The 18,044-nt window shown below is 39.0% G+C and overlaps 1 protein-coding gene across 3 annotated transcripts in view; it reads right to left on the bottom strand.

Annotated features, from left to right (window-relative positions):
• Positions 1 to 18,044, bottom strand: part of bbs9 (Bardet-Biedl syndrome 9) — a 176,008-nt gene that overhangs the window by 156,393 nt on the left and 1,571 nt on the right. For 2 of the 3 annotated variants that reach the window (XM_082552028.1, XM_082552030.1), the window contains exons 2-6: positions 17,787 to 17,905; positions 16,601 to 16,751; positions 12,392 to 12,456; positions 11,899 to 12,012; positions 4,610 to 4,784 (exon numbers count right to left, since the gene is read on the bottom strand). In XM_082552028.1, coding sequence (XP_082408154.1) covers positions 4,610 to 4,784; positions 11,899 to 12,012; positions 12,392 to 12,456; positions 16,601 to 16,751; positions 17,787 to 17,898 — 617 coding nt within the window. In that variant the 5' untranslated portion in view covers positions 17,899 to 17,905. Of the gene's footprint in view, positions 1 to 4,609; positions 4,785 to 11,898; positions 12,013 to 12,391; positions 12,457 to 16,600; positions 16,752 to 17,786; positions 17,950 to 18,044 lie in introns of all 3 variants that reach the window. The other variant, XM_082552029.1, reaches the window with a different exon arrangement.

Below are 18,044 nucleotides of genomic sequence, written 5' to 3'. Positions count from 1 at the left end.
ACACAGTAGGAGAAATTTAAATTGTGAAAAAACTGACAGAGTTGGTCTAGGACACTTTCCATTGTCCAAAAAGTACTAGATATTCCCCAGCTATTCTAAAAAGCCAAACTACACAGTTTCTCAACCATTAGAGCAAAACCACAACAACAGCACACAATTCGTGTTCAGAATAAACAAACCCCTGCAAGCATTTTATAGTCACCTTCTCTTTTACAGGTTCTCTGTGGTCAATCAACACATCACAGACCTACCGTTCCCTCGAACCGTGATCTATCAGTTTTAATCAGTGAGCCGCAGGCCACTGGCTAAGGATAAAGTGGTCAGACTGATCTGTGGTCAGTTGATTTTGGCATCTGCATGTTAGGCTTTTTCCAGTAAGAAGCTGGCAGTCATAGCAGCTTAGCGGGAATCTATCCATCTTCCCAAACACCTGGATGAACAGAGCTCCAAACCTGACTGACCCCAATTGCACACCCCAGACCAAACACTAAATAACTACTCATTTATCCACCAACCTTCTCACTCTGTTTTGCATGTTTCGACACAAAGCTGTTGTTAATCAAAGCAAGCAACCCTGAAATTGACCTTTATTGGAAGGAGCACAATCCAACATGGCTGCTACTTTAAGGGTACTAGTAATACTTTATCTTAGCCTCTTTTTTTATTGAGTCCGCAAATATTTGTGCAAAGCAACAGCACTTTCAGTACACCATATTCATTATGTATACTACCCACACGTGGAGCTGCTAACAGGTTAAAATTGTAATGCTAATAATTTAAATAACTGCTTTTTTATTAATATGTTTTTATGCCCATGAAGCTCTTTGAATCTGATTTTGGGATACATAAATAAAATTTTATTTACTTACTTTAATTTACAAATTGCATCGACTATAGTCTCATTTGTACTTTGTGTATCTAATTAACTGACCTTATCACGTTAGCATTTAAACAGCGGACAGGGAAAACATCTGCAGCTAAACACTAGCATATAATGTAAGTGTGCTGAAGTTACATTCTCACAGAGTTTTGACTTCAGGGCATACTTAGTTTTGTTATGCTTTTCAGTGTCATTCTCAAAAATGCGCTTAGGGTTAGTATGTAACCTAGTATGAAACTGCGGCAAAGCTTTAGTATATACACTGTAGGCCTTTTGGTCACTTGAATTACAAATTTCTATTTGTAATTTCTAACCCAGACAAAAATGTAAATAAAAAAATAAATCAAATTTCAAGCTCTGTAACTTCACATGCAGCTCAGTATGGCTTTCATAAAAAGACTGTGACTGCCTTCTTTTGGTTGAATTTTACTTATTTCATGTATTACTCACTGCAGAGAGCACTCACATCTCTCCCCTTTCCACTCCTCTAACAACATTTTCGTTTTATACCTGGATAAACCTGATTACCACATGTGACTCGAAGAGTGATGCTAATTCCTCGTAACATTTTGTATAAAATAGTAAATGAAGTGTTCTAACCTTTGATTTTTGCAATACAATGCAAGATTTATAGTTTTGAACTCATCCGTACAGTAGCGCTACCCGCTTAGCCCTCTCTGAGAAACGGCGAGCAGACTAATGAGCTTTATGGATGACTGCCAGTAAAGAAACCTTTTCATCACGCCATGACCATTTCCTGGGAAAGAAAATGGACTAAAAAATATATTAAACATGTCAGGGGTTTTAAGCTTTTAAGGCAACACTCAATGGATCGACAGACCAGCTCCTGCATGAGTGAAGGGATTAAATTCAGCCTAATAATACTAAAACAACACTATAAAATAAGTATATTCTTTCACTCTGCTTTGATATTTCATAATTATTCCACCCTTCACTTAGATGTTTTACTAATCATGGGATAAGAGGTCAAATGACTGAATTAAAACTGGACATGCATGCGCACGTGTGTGTGTGGGTGGGTGTGTGTATAATATGAAAGAGGGCCAAAAAAGAAGAAAAAACATAATCACAGAAAGCCTTGTGTTTGAGAAAGAACCAAAGAAATCTGGTTATTCACCTGCATGAGCAGCATGTAAGGAGGAAGACAAATATCACTGACAGTGATATACACATACTTTTTTTCTATTTGTCATTAAAATACTGTTTCCAGTGAACATGGTGTGCGGGTTGGACTTTGTGTGTACAGGAGTGTGTGTTTAGGCAGTATCAGTCATCGTGCAAGTTTAGGACACTGAGGTTGAGGAAACAAACATCCCATTTATATGAAAGAGGATCTCTCAGAAAGGAGCACACACACACACACACACACACACTTACCTTCAACATACAGATCAAATAAGCATATACATTCACGCAAACTACACAAATACACACTAAGCATGTACGCTTTCTGAGGTAACGGATAAACACAAACTAAAAGCTGAAAGCTGACGCCAACACACACACATACACTGTAACCAAATCAAGCTCTCATTCATCAGGGCAGGAGAAGGTCCAGCAAGCTAAATAAACTGAGCCAAGCAGAACTGTTTGACCAGTCATATGATATTAAATGTATAACAGTCAGCATGGCTTTGACCCCGTCATCTGATATGGTGTGTCTATATATTTCCATCACTCTGACCACATTCAAAGATTAGAACATTTCTAAAGTATCTAAATCAAAATTGGGGTTAAGAAAAAACATTTAACCCATACATAATGACTGCATAAATAAACAGATAAACATTTTTTATCCATTTATTTATTCGATTTTGCTAATTGGTAGGGTCTTACGTCAATACCAGTGATCTTGATCACAAAGTATTTTAGTCGAAAAGTGATTTGTTAATGCTCTCCCAGAACCGCATCATTAATGCATCCACTGTTTTAGTGCTAATACATTTCCTGCTGCTATTGTGTGATATGAAAACCATTTATCGTGCATCTGCAACAGGAACTGCTCTATGCTCATCACCAAATCCAAAGTCCACATGGAAAGAGATGCTTATGTAAGAGCGGATGCTTGGATGTGTGTTTTTATGTACTTTATGTGGCAAATGTATGTGTTCAAATGTTTATCCAAACTGTGAGGCACCTTCTAACAGTTCCTAAAGTCCCATACAAATAAAGCATTATTTCTATTAAAGCCATCACTTCTAAAATTTAATGCACAAATTTTTTTTTTGATGCTATATCAATTTAATTAATCTTCAAGCAGAGTGATCCTTGTTATGAAAATGTTTAGTCACACAAACACGGTGATAACTTGGGCTTCCTGGATGTGCAGCAAGCTTGAATATGGGGACAGGAAGAGCAAAGTATAAATCATAAATTGTATGTGTTGGTGACTTGTATCCCAAGGAGCAAAACACTTTTACTTCTAGCAATTTTTTTAACTTTTATTTTTTAGTAGGTATCCTAATCAACTGATCATTTATGTAGCACTTCATATCTTTAACTAATGATGCTCATCTGTACTGACTGAACAGCTCTGACTGCATGCTATTTAGTGTTTACATTTATTGTGACACATCAAAGTCTTGTTCTGGCTAAACTCTAAAGTCTCCACTAAATGTGAAGTTCTATTTATAGCAGAGACATTACGTTGGTTAGAGGTGTTTAATGCACAGTGTAAAGGAAATAAGTTTGTTGCATTCGTAATGCTGTGCTGTCATTTATGGAAAGCTTGTATACGTCTGCTGAGCTCTGTCTGATTTACTGCAGTCTGTACACTGCAGGGCTGTGTTTGTGTGTGTGTCCAGTGAGAACGGTGACGTCAGGGTTTCCACTGTGATATCTAGTCTGGAGAGTGTCTTGATACTGGTGGGGGGCACCCAGATAACAAACAGCTGGAAGAGAAGAGTGCACGCATGCACAGCGTACACCCACGCAGTCTGTAAGACTTCTTAACGATATGCAGTCAGAGTGAAGTGTACATGTGCTTACATTAAAATGAGGTACTTTCCGATCAAACCATGTGTGCGCAAGTGCGTCTGTGTGTGTGTTTCGGTCCATCCAGACAAGATCTGCACTGGGAGCAGATGATGTTCGGATGGTGGGGATTTAGTCAGCACTGCTCGTTAACCATCAGCAGCTGATACTGAAGACTGTGAATCAGATAACCTTAAGAAAGTTTATACTGTTCGAGCCTAAATATTACTTGTAAACAGATGTGAATTCCTTTTTAATAGCAACTTGGGTTTTTTTTCCATCTTAGAATAAAACTTCAGTATTTTCTAGCAACTAATATATAGGCCTATATCAAGGATCTTGCTGTTAGAAATCAGTTACATACATTCCAGCATACAACATTACTCCTCTCATAGTGCATACATACAAAGTCTATGCAATGAAGAAAATGGACTCGAAGCTGTATTGCAAAAATCCCTCAGCTGGGATTCTCCCATAGACTATGGACTCCTCTGATGCCACCAACAATCAGAAATGAAAGACAAGACTATTGATGCCATTTGAGGGCATCTGGAGATGTATGTTGTAGAAATTATTATGTGATGGACTTCACTGAAAGCTGTGAAAGTATTATACTGTAACTTTATCCCAGCTATCTTGCTTGCAAATATTTGTGGGATTACAACACTGCAGTCTTCAGGCAAGTAACACAAGATGAAAAAAGTTAATAAATAAATGAATTATAAAAAAGCCTACTTGTAGCTCTCCAGCTCTCGTGCAGAGGATACAGTGAGGAAGCTGTCTGTTCTGGGGTTGTAAGTCAGGGGACCAGGCAGCAGAAAACCAGGGAGGAACCTGCCAAAAGAGTAGCTGTCCTGCTCGAAGAACATCAGCATCCCGTCCATAGACTGGATACAGAGGGAATGATGACCTGATGGAGAGAGTGGGGGGCAGCAAAGTAGATTTATTCACAAGCTAAAATGTTTTGAACTGATAATAGCAAACAAAAACACACAAAAAACAATGTAATTAAATACAATGTTATACTGTGAACTCAGGTATGTTTTGCTAGGTATTTTCCAGTTTGGCTTTCAGAGAGAGGTTAATTTCATGTAGCAATTAACAACGTCGGTGGCGTAAAAACAGGTGGAGCTTCAACTTTTAAGTGTATCCTAAGCTTTCCCCCATGTTTCTCTGACACAATTTGAACAAACAACCTAGTCTAACATCATCAATGTCACTGAACAGAAACCATCTCAAAGTGTACACCATTATCTACATTTGTACAACTCATCATGTCCAGTCACTCTCTGGGACTTTTAGCTCCACCTTTCGAAACACTTTGGCCTTTAGACAAGGTCAGACTGCACAGCAAACAAACTAATTCATGTAAAGAATACAGGCTGCTTTTTTGGCTGCTTCATCTACATCCCTCAATAAAAAAAAAACAACAAAAACCACTTTTTTTTAATAACACAAGCACCAAAGATCCTGGAGGACTTTTGTGGCTTTTGTTTAATTTCAGCCCTGATGTTGTGTTGTGCTGTGAGGTGCGTTACTCCCTCTGCCTGAATCTGATATCTCCATTAACACCTCCATACTCATACACACAGACACCTGGCTGGAAGTATAAATGTGTTCAAGACTACGTGTTTATTAGGAAAGGCCTGGTGTAGGACATACTAAGCCCCGACACACAAAATACACAGCAGCACACACTGCCATAAAGCAGTGGGGCTGTGTGACCAGAGAACTATAATTAGGCCTCAATGCGCTATTAAAACTCACACTGCCATCAACTAGAGGTCAGGGAGACAGCCACCTACAGTGCACACAAACACATACATACATACTTAACATCTATCACCAAGGATTTAGACAGAAAAGCCACACACTCCTACACACCTATTCTGTGTCAACAAGTATGTGTGTGTGAGAGTGTGTGTGTGCCTGAGTGATGAGCGGCCATTCAGGGTGGCCATTAACACACTGAAGGACAAGGTCTCATACATCGCAAACACACCCTGTGAATAAAAGTGTGTTAAACACAATATTTGATGGAGAGCCAACAGCAAATGTTGAAGCAGAATGTGCATGTCTTCATATGGGTGGATTACATCCAGCCACAAGTGTGTATTCTTGAGTGTGGAGTTAAAAAAATATATATATCTGAAAAACAAATGTAGTCTTCTGAGGACCGAGTGCATTGTGTTTAGTTCAAAACTGTAAGTCATGAACGTCTGCTGTCCAAATGTCCTTAATGTGGAACATTTGTGGAAATGCACAAGCTCCAGCCAATTATAGTGTTGACAGTGTCTCTTAAACACTAATGTTCTGTATTTTCTTAAAACAGACCCAGACTGTGATTGTTTTCATTTATATTATGTTCAATATAATTAAATTAAAGCTAAAACAACCCTAAATTCAGCTGGCTGAGGTTGCCATAAAGAGCAATTTGTCCTAAATGTCAGCATACGTCATTTATGTTTAAAATTTTTAATTTAATAAATGGTGTTCTGTCATGAACAGGTGGATTCATTGTCTGTTTTCCACTTTTTTCTCTACTTGCATTTGCCTGTTGCTGTGTATTGTTTTCCTCATTCACACCGGCCTAGAGACCTGTTGGTGACTACCCAGAAACCGTTGGGGAAAAAATGCAGATTCCGGAACAGTTGTGAGTCATTGCTGGAGGTTGTTGGCTATTGCATGCAACTGATTGCTCAACTCTCTTTCATACAGGCCCAGAAATCTATTAGTGACCCGGTGATAAATGCAGTCACTAGTTAAAACTGTGTACTCCACAACTGGTTCATGCAGGTTCATGCAGTTTTGTGATCAACTGAGGAGCTTGGGTAGATAGCAGGTTGTGGTGGTTGCCAGTAGTTTCCAAGAAAGGTACGAACTTGTCTGCAAACAGTTGCAGACTACTCACCAGGTGGTAGTGAAATTGTGAAACATACGATGCAACCTGGGAATGTAGAGAGTTTGCATTTGAAGAAACAGTTGTGCCTTCTCACTGGAACCAACACATTTCAAAAGGCAAAGCTTTTACTTTTGAGGGAAACATTCTCGGTTTCCGATTTGAGTATGAAAGTAAATGTAAGTGTTTGCAGGCAACTCAGTGTCTTTAATGCAAATTATGAGCAAACAAAACAATTTGCTAGTGACTAAAGGAATCAAAAGGAGGTTTTTGACACCCTCTTTGAGACAGATTTCACCTGGTGATAGCTAGCAACCTCGATCAACCACACACCAAGCATTTTGCCTCTGGGTCACCAACTGGTCTCTAGGCCTGTGAGATGAAAACTTCCGTTAGAATGAATAGTAATGTCAACAAATGCTGTACCATCCAAAACGGTATGCTGTGGTAGGCAACTTCTTCTGTTGGTGGGAAAATATACAGTATTAAAATTTTATAAAGGTCACTAAGATTTCTTTGAAAATGACTTCTGGTTTTATAAATTTTATTTCCTTGAAATTTTCCTAAAGATGAATATTTTGTGCATTTTTTATAGACTAAAAAAAATCACTAACAATATCTATATATAATAATCTAACCTACAGTAGTACGGACATAAATAATGACTATTTGAAAAATGTACATTTTCAATTAAGTATGTTCTGATATAAATTCAATCAGTCACTCAAGGAAATTCTTCTGAAAATTTTACATCACCATTTCTCCCGCAACAATAACAGATACTATCGGATGTTCAAGATACTAGCTGGATATTATCATGAGAGAGTAAAACAAAAAAATAAACTGCTAAAATATTTCACAACCTACTGCATTATTGAAATCCATCAATTATAAGCAACAAATCAGATTTGGAAACAGGTTACCGCATTATAAAAGGGAAAAACAGACAACAGCATTGAAATGATCAAAGTCATTTTGGTTTCTTAAGTCATTGTTCTACTCGAAGCAGACCAAGACTGTGTGAACAGGCTGAGGTAAAGACCTGTCTCAGACAAACACTTCACCGATTTGTCAGGTTTCTGGATGTCATTTCCGACCCTCAAAGGCAGCTCAAGGGTCAAAACAACAGACACTCAGCACAGCCTGACATGACTCTGTATCATCAATAATAAGAAATACAGAGTGAAAACGAGAGCCAAGCTGTTTCATAACAGCAACTGTCCAAATGTAATTTCACACGCCCACGGCCAGGTATAGTGTGTCAAAGAGCCCAGTATGAGAGCCACTGCTCAGACACAGTGGAGGAAACAGGCCTGTATTAGTGTCATTAATAAGACTTGTTGAACAAGCACACAGAGCAGCCAACAAAGCACAGAGGCTGGCCGCACACTGCTGTGGGCAGCACCTCGCCTCTGTGTAAATATGAGAGAGAAAATGTGAGAGTGTGAGAGAAAGAGGGAAAGTTGTAGGTACATGTGAATGTGCTGGCGCGGGGACCACAACATGTGAGTGCATGCATCTATGTGTCTATATATATATATATATATATATATATATGTGTATATGTGTGTATATGTGTGTATATGTGTGTATATGTGTGTATATGTGTGTGTGTAAGACCAGTCTATACTTCGACTGTAAGTGTGTGGCCTGAAAGTGACCCAAACCAAATGGCAGCCCAGCTATTAGAGTAGTATTAATACAGAGCTGCTATTACAGTGCCTACAGCACTGCTAAATGGGTGCTATTATAGACCAACACATGCAAACCCACACGCACACACACTCACGTGTAACAGCAGACACGACTTGCAAAAACACTCCCACACGCACACACGCTAGTTTCCATATCCAAACCAAGCAGCAACCTCCACGGGTGACAAATGAACCCACATGGATGTGCCAAAACTGCAGTACCTCTAGTGGCCACTTGAGGCTGGCTACAAAAGTGAGTGAGTACCTGTAAACTCCAATGTTAAAATGACCAACTTTACAGCCTTAAAAAGCATTCATACAGACTGGTAATAAAATGTTTTATGCCACTACATAAGTTTACTTCCTTCACAACAGCTTTAAAGTGGATGAACCTTATTATAACTCCTCCATCTAGAAATTGGATTTAAGGGGCATGGCCACTTTGACTGATAGGTCTGTCCCCAGGCAGGCAGCCAAAAGCAATTTGTTTCTGCTAGTCCTCAACTCTGCTAAATGTACTTAATGAGCTGGATCTCTCCACTGCATTTGTGCTGTTGGTGGCTTGTTGGGCATTTTAAGAGAATTATCTCATAATTAAAATGGATTGCTGTGTGGTACAGAATCACCAGGAAGTCTGTGTATCTGTTTTGATACATTTTTAATATTGCAGTAGTCTGTTACTTAGCACAAATTTACCAAGATATCTGTGTAGGGCGTTTATTCCTTACAGTGTATGCATGCAGCGTACTATCCAAGCTTTCTATTGTTAGTTGGTAACATGCCACTAAATTAATTCTCATCAAAATATGCTTAGTTGTGGCTCCAGAATACTCCAGAACACTTCCACAACACAAGCAAATGTTAAGGTTTCAAAATACAACCACAAAAATGGATGATGTCATAGTGACCAAATCTGTCTATTATACTAACTGTGATCTAAACACACAGAGTCTTATCACACAACATCTGTGGAAGAAATACATTTTCAGAAGTCTGCTCTTGCCTCAGAGCTGTGACTATCACTGTCTATGCAGTAAAACTACACAGAAAATACTGTCCAGTGTGTGTGTGTGTGTGTGTGTGTGTATGTGTGTGTGTGTGTGTGTGCAAGATAATCATTACGAGTATGTGTATGTTTGTGTTTCATCCAATCAACTGTGAGATCGGCTCATTTTCTTGTAAACTATGTGAAATGGTGAGGAAAGAGCAAACAGCGAACATCTTTTCCCAATAAAACGCACACAGATCAAAAACTCATCTGCCCTTTAAAAGGAAAAGAGAAATAAAAATAGCCTCTTTTGTGTGTATGTAGTCAAACAGAACACAAATATCTTCAGTTATAAATGAAGCATTGATCGTTATTGGTATAATTTAGACTACAAAACTAAACAGCTGCTACAGTAAACAAAGAAGACAGAAATAATGCAGAACAGTGCAAAATAAGTGGGGAGCACTTCTGTTGCACATCATCCTTTCCCCTCTCCTCTGTTTCTACTATATCCAATCTAAAATGCAAAAAAAAAAAAAATCCGTCCATAACAATTATAATCAAAAACAAGGTTAAAAAAAGGCAGGCAGCAAACTGAGAATTTAGATGAAGAGTTGCAACATCAAAATAGATTCAGATTTCCCCAAATGTCATTTATTTTGGGGGATTTTTCTCTAATAATTTTTTAGGATTATTGCCACATATATATAGTCTTACACTCATAAACATTTAAAAGCACTAAAAATGATCTAAAAATGTAAAATAAAATAAAAATTTTGAAAGAATAAGCATTACCATTATCTGCAAAATAAAGCATGTGTAAACATGCACACCATTCTGATGAAGCCGTTCTTGAACAAGGCACTAAATCTCTACTCAGAACTCCTTACTTGGGAAAGCTGGGAAAGGGGAATTCCCGTACAAGAATTAAAACAGGACCTCATTCATTCAGTATCAAGGTGAAATAGAAGAGCAGTTCTAGGGCCTGTACTGCCATCTACTGGTGTACACTATAGGAAAAGACTAGAGATGTAAAGTGAATACTAGTCTGCCTGTATGGTTTTCTGTGTTTACCGAGTTTCCGGTCAAGGGCTGTTTAAGGGATAAGACTTGGTTTAGGGGTTAACCAGAGGTTTAGGTTAGGAAACAGCATTGGGTTGAAACATTTACTTGTGGTTATAAAGTTCAAGGTCAAATGGTCAGGAATGCATGTCTATTTTTAGTCATAAGTAAGGATCGCTAAAACATTTAGGTACACAGATGTCAAACTTGGACATGGCACAAAGACCCAGTTTTATTTACACCACACTACTTCACAACAATCAGCTACCTCATGTCATTTTAGACTGCAAGAACCCCAGAGATCACAAGTTGCCCTATAAGGAAGCACTTGGCGACAGTAGAGAGCATGGGTGAAAGAACACAAGTTTACATGAGAGCTCAGCTGACATCTGAAACACATCCTGCACAGTGTGGGGAAACCAGAAAACACGTGGACACAGTCAGAGTTATTGGTTTGTGGTATGTCCTACACACGTGCACTCAGTACAGGCCAAGGTATTGGTTTTGGTTTTAATTAGCCCACACTGTTCTTTCTATCAATCAAATACACACTCAGATGAGCACTTGCACACAGACAGACAGACAGGCTCTCTAAACATGAAGTGAATGACGGATTCATCATGCCAGGCCACAGAGTCTGGCAAGCTCTCTGTTCACACACACACCTTGACAATACAGGCTTTATTTGGAAATGTCATTTTCTCTCCTTTAAAGGGGGTTCCCTGTGTTTCTGTGTGTGTGTGTGTGTGTGTGTGTGTGTGTGTGTGTGTGTGTGTGTGTGTGTGTGTGTGTGTGCGTGTATGTGTGTTTTTCTTGGATGCTTACTCCATTAGGGCTTTCCCCTACTTGGTTTTTCCAAAAGCCCAATAGACTAAAGAGAGCGCAGCTACATGACCTCTCTCTTTCTCTCCCTTTTCCTCCTTCACTCTTCTTATAGACTTTTATAGTTTTATGTATTTGTCCAGCGCTGCCAATTGCCTCTTATGCCAAGACACATGCACAGATGTTCACTAATGCACACCGCTTGCACTTCAATATATTTGTGAGGTCCCTCACTGATGTTGATGATAATCAACACAACTAAATGCCTATACTCAGCCTTTTGACTTTCCTTTATTAAATACTCAAAAGAAGGCAAAAGCTGACACACAGAACTTGTAAAGCAGTAAAAGTACCCTTTATAGCCAGCCACTATTCCTGGTGGACATAAAGTTTTCTTTGGTATAAATGACTTACATGTGTGTGCATGGCTTATGGCACTGCTGTCAGAAAGCTGTTACTAAGAGAAGTTATTATGCACCAAAATTCTTGTGTGATTCCAGGACAGCTTTACATCTCTCTTGTTTAAAACAATATTATGAAAAAAGTGAATTTAGTGTACCCGTGACTCCTCCAAAGGTGCCGTAAGTCATGTTGCAGGCTGTTCTTTGCAGGTTATGCTCATAAACCAACTTGAGCTGGTACTGGTCACCATGCTCCACGTTCCCTGCAGTGCCTGCATAAGGTTAAAAAAAACACACAAAAAACCCAACTTCAATTAAGAGAAGATATAATGACACCCTTAAAAGTGAAAACTGATCCCAAAAAGGGTGGCTGTGGCTTAGCAAGTGGTTTGGGATTTGAAGATCAATGGTTCATGTTCTCCAGTCTGCATGGTGAAGGGCAAGATACTGGACATCAAATTAGCCATAAGGCATCCATAAGCGTGTGAGTGTGACAGATATAGGGAACTTAAAGAGCAGAGAACAATCTGTGTATGAATGTGGTTTGTAATGTAAGTGCTTTGAGTGCTCCGTGGTGTAGAAAAGCATCTTATAACTATCAGTCCATTTACTAAACATAAATAATGAAAACCCTGTTTATGTAAATTTTACCTGATACAGAGTAGACTGACAGCTTTCTGGGGTGGAGAACAGCCAAGTGAAGAAGCTCTGAACACCTGAAAAGACAGCAAAGAAAGTACTAAAGCAGTTCAATAATACGATAACCTACAAAACTAAAACCCTTTTATCAGAATCAGAATACTTTGTGTGAAATTATGTGTTACAGTTACTCCAAGATACTGAACCAAATTTAACCAAAGATACAATATATTACAAAGTTACATAATATAAAAAATTGCTCTAATAGATACAAATAGCTCAATTATAAATATACTGAATATTAAAGGAGATTAAACATATTTGATTGACATTTTACTCTAAACTGTAAAACTTTGTGATTTGCATGTCCAAAAGGGTGTACTGTGCATTCGATGGAGAGGAATTATTTCCTGTGTTGTGCAGTGGTGCATTTGGGTAATGTCCTTTACAGCTTAACAGGACCCCATGTTGATTATTTTGGATGGATACCTCTAAAAATCCACAATTATTTAACAAGACCACCTAGTTATAAGCCAAATAACAGCTAAAATCACTACGCTAGAATAACACTAGAACTGCGGCCCTGCAGCTGGTAAAGATAGAGTTTCTTTCTCAGACACCAGCAGGGCAGATGCTTCCTGCCACTGTGGCTGAATCCATGTTCTTAACTCAAGGGTGGCATCCACTCTTATTCTCTCTCATTCGTCTAAAATAATTACTGCAACAGCTGGTGCATTTTTTTAACATTGGTTATGGTTTAGGTGTAGATGATGTTCCAGTGATGCTGATCCTAGATTTTTCACTTATTTACCTTGCCACAAAACCACTGAGACGGAATGTGTCCGCTTTCTGGGCTGAGAACAAATGCGTCTTACTAAGTTTCAACCACTGCAGTTATGTTTGCTGAGAGAACAACAACAAGGAACTAGAAAACTGAAAACCACAAGCTTTCGCTCTTTCTTAGAAAACCAAGAAAACAAAACCTTTCACCATCTGCCCACCTCGGCCTGCCTCCACAATATTTACAACGTGCTTTGCTATCAAGGCCAGCGTCCAAAATGTCCCACCAGTCTCTGAAGAATGCTGTGCCGAAAAACCGCAGGTAACTAAACACAACGTCTTCCAAACAGACTGATTTAGTTGGATTCTGCTCCCAGTGTGATGATGTGGGAAGCCTTCGAGACAGACCACAGCTTTTCCCAGAAACCTTCCATTCCAGGACGTTCCTGTGCAGCCGCAGCGAGGCAATGTGTGGTATTAATGTTGAGATTAATGTTAAAGAAAGGCAGCATCAATTTCACAGACAGATTCAAGTCCTTGATTATTTTAACAGATAAATAAAGGTTTGGATTTTACTGTGTATTTACTACAGTAAACAATGAGTCTAAAATACTACACATATTATATGAATCTCTAGTTTCTTTCATGGTTCAGGACTAAATTGTCACACTGGTGACATTACTGCATGAGTTGTACAGCTGCTGATTTATGGGAACTACAAAACTCCCTTAAGAGTCTGTGCCACATGCTGCTTGTAATGTTTTGAGCACTTAGGGCAACACCACATTTTACTATATTTACACAGTGCATGTTCTTCTTCTATGTCTTATCCAAAGGATTTCCACAATCACTAGAGTCAGAAAACATTATTTGACTTTGCTTTCTGTCTCACCTACCTTTTCCACATTGTCTTGTGACCTGCTGCCGTCCCCAGGTACAGCACTTTTGGATTTGCTGGGATAAAACTAAGATTTGCAAACCATGCCAAATGTTACCAGTACCTTTCAATGACAATGACTGTATCTCTAGTGTTTTGATTTTTCTTTTTTTTTTCTTTTTGTGTGTGTGTGTGTGGGGGGGGGGGGTTGCAGCTACATCAAGTAGGAATTGGTCCACACTGCAATCAGTCATTGTCTGGAGCCCTTCAAGATGGTATTAAAAAAACATTTACACTAACCATCGATATTTGAACACTTAAGAATATTTCACAAAGAACACATCTAGCAAAAATTAAAAGTAGGGTCTACAAATTCTAATTACAAGCAGTTAAAGGTCCCTCACTTTCTCTTCATTTGTCGAGGTTTTCTTATCTCACTTCATTAACCGTCATGGATTAAAAAGGTATGGAGCCTGAGAAGGAGTGAATTTGTTAAGTTATTTATTTGAAGTTTTTTTTTAATGTAGCTGTAAAATATGAGTGCAGTGTTGAATCAAGCAAGCGTGTGTTTTAGTCATAACTTCAACTTTTCAATTACATATATAATAGAAAATCTGAGATATTCAATCCTTCAAAATCTTTATAGTCCTGCTTTAATTTCCTTTTTTTCCAGCTCTGAATAATTACCACAATAATCCTATATCTAATCAACACTGCCCTATCCCCCATAATTGCTTTTATCCTTCTTCCCACATTTACATAGTTTTGAAACCTGATCAATGTCTCTTCAAAACAAGTGATTTTTTCCTGGACACATCTGCACATTACACTTGACTGACTCGTAGTATCCAGCAATGCACTAACATCGCTGGAAGTGGCCCTGGGTTTTAAAACTATGCTAGAAACTCAGTGGTTAGCCTGACATTATAAGCACAACTATGTTTGGGCCACTGATAGATCGTGTAAATCATGAGTCGGGAGAGAAACTCCTGGCAATCTTGGTTTGAGGTTAGCATACTTTGCAGTGGAAAAAGATGTTAATGTGGTTGTAAGTAACAGAAGGGATGCTTTTTTCTATGAATGAAAAAGCAGAGCATTAAGCTACAAATGGTTATTTCTGCCTGGCATTTTAAAGTAAGGCTTTATTACAGGCTATACTATGAATGCTTATAATTCACACGAGGTCATGACACAGAGTTCAAGAAAGCCCTGTGATTCATTACTGCAGAAAGGCACACATATGTAACAGATGACACTGAACATTCAATTACAGGGCAGCTCCTCTGTGCATCCTGCTTCAGTTCCTAAAGCTCTATCAACTGCACAGTATCCTCTCTAACTGTGACCTCTGACCTGTTCAGCCACCAAAGACAATGCAAATATAAGACTGGTTACTTTTCAAAAAGACCTGTCTTGCTTTGCCTAAATCTGCAGTGATTGCTGGAATGGCTCACATCAAACACACATATTTGCAAGAATGATCTAAAAGCTCAGATTTCAGATTGATTTAAATGCTTCATCTCAAATCAAGCATGTGAACTCGGTATGATGTCAGTGAGAGTGGATGTATTTAAAGTGGACATGAAACACTACATGTCATTTCTATTTTGTACCAACAAGCAATGCTCTGTGAATGTATGCTCTCTGCGAAGCTGGATTGAGGACATACATGTTTCAAGTTAAAGGTTTTAAAGCAGCGGTTCCCAACCCGGTACTGGTCCGTGAGTCGTTTGGTACCGGGCCGCGAGAGTTGAGGCCCGGGTGTGAAATGTATGTTTTTCAGGGTTTTTATCGTTTTTCAGTGTTATTTTGTTATCGTTTTTATCTTTAACTCTGTTTTCCTGGGTCTTTTCACGTGTGTTATGAATAAATCTTCTTTTTTTCGGTACCGGTACTAGTTTTATTTTGTTGTATTTATCCGCGACACCTTAAAGGCCGGTCCGTGAAAATATTGTCGGGCATAAACCGGTCCGTGGCGCAAAAAAGGTTGGGGACCGCTGTTTTAAAGCATGTGTTTAGAGCAAGCCCCACCAAACCCTTGTTTCAACCTTTTTGTGAGAGGCAACCAATCGGAAGCAAGATGGTTTAAAAAGATTTGATGTTAGCATTAACATCTACTGTCGACAAACTCTTTCTGCCTGCCTCTGTCCGTTTAAAAGAGCAAATGTGTAATTTGTGAGGTAGCACTTTTGTGAGACTGTGACTGGGAGTGCTTATATCAATTTGTCCTACACAACACCACCACAGTGGTCAAGGCCTGACATGGTGGAAGGCAGCCAAGAAGGCAGGAGATAAGGTGCAATGAGGGATTAGCAACATAATCAATGGTCCTAGTGTTAGAACACAAGGCTGTGGTGATTTGACTTGACTTATCAGGAGTGACACTAAAGACCAAATCCATTTTAGTTTCATTCAGACAAACTGAAAAGAAATGTTGACAAAACTTTGACTCAAAAAGGGGAAAAGAGCTTAATTTAGAGAAAGAACCAGCAATGACTACGGTACATTGTCATATGTTTTTGGTATGCTTGTCCACTGTTTGTGGGTTAGATTTGCATACTTACGAAACAAACTTGCCCAGTTCGACTTGGATGATGGCATTTTGAAGCTGAACTTCAAGCAGCTGGGCATCAGCTTGACCTCCTTCAATAGTCTTACTGGCATGCGGGGAGAAGATTCGCAGCATCCCCATGTAACTTCCCACTACAACTTTGTCTGCAAATTTATCATCACAAAGAGGGGAAATAGCAGAGAGAATAGAGGTTATTACTCATTGGTAGCAGTCTAACTTTTATTATTTTGGAGTTTGACATATTGCAAAGAAAAGAGGTCCAGTGGCTCAAGCGGTGTTACCATCAGCTCTTCTTTCAACCAGCTTGAAAAAAATACAGTTTAGCAACACATATTATAATGCAGAGTTGAACTGCAAATCAAAATGAGAAGGGTTTTATTTATGCTCCCATACTTCTGTGTTTTGGCTACTTTGAGGATATCTAAATGGGATGTTTTATGCTTTTGCTTTTTTTTTTGTTGTCCTAAGCTTCAAATAGTGAGGTGACTTTGAAGGGCCATGAGTGCCGCTATCTATGAGTCAAAAGCTCAAATTTCAGATAGTGAGTAACGGCAGGTGTCCGTATTATGGCCATCTCAGGTGAACACCTCTCTCACTTTTGTGCTTTTGGATGGAGAAGGGCAGCCAATAAGAAAAGAGTTCATTTAAAAGGAGAGGAACTAAAGTGTTGTTCACACAAAGGACTGAACTAGGAGCCTTCACAAAGATAAATAAAGATAATTCAGGACTCTGAAACATCCATCCATCCATTCGCTTCCACTTATCCTTTTCAGGGTCACGGGGGGTGCTGGAGCCTATCCCAGCTGTCATAGGGCGAGAGGCAGGGTACATCCTGGACAGGTCGCCAGACTGTCACAGGGCTAACACACAGGGACAGACAACCATTCGCACTCACATTCACTCCCGCATTCACACCTATGGGCAATTTAGTCTTAGACTCCGAAACAATAAGAAGAAAATCTAGTTCAGGTTGCCGACAATCACAATTAAATTTAATAATAACAGTTTAAAGCTTCAGTTGGCAGAAATCTAGTAGTAAGTGCGTATACACAAATTATATCCAGTAGACACATTTAACTTGATGTGTTTTTATCCTGACAGAATAAACTAGAAGTGACGTACTAAGAAAGATAGATAAATGGGATGGCTAGTGTATCAGTTCCTCACAACACACTGACCGTGTCCAGTGCCACTGTTGTCCACGTCTCCAACACACAGGCATCCCTGGTCAAACTCCTCCCCTTCGCCAAGTGTTGCTGACCACCAATCACGTGCCTTGAACAGAGACATGCCGCCTCTATTTGACCAGACAGGAACACAGAAGAAGTGAAGGATTAGATGCTGTGAACAAAATAAATAACCACAGAATGTTCAGTTAATGACTTTCTCTGTATAACTGAATAACTATAGGTACAAAAACATTGTAGACAGATGAG

This window comes from Aulonocara stuartgranti (genome assembly GCF_965226115.1).
Source record: "Aulonocara stuartgranti genome assembly, chromosome: 11".
Lineage (NCBI taxonomy): Eukaryota > Metazoa > Chordata > Actinopteri > Cichliformes > Cichlidae > Aulonocara > Aulonocara stuartgranti.
The sequence above is the reverse complement of the archived record's forward strand: the minus strand, read 5'-3'. Positions and strand labels throughout refer to the sequence as shown.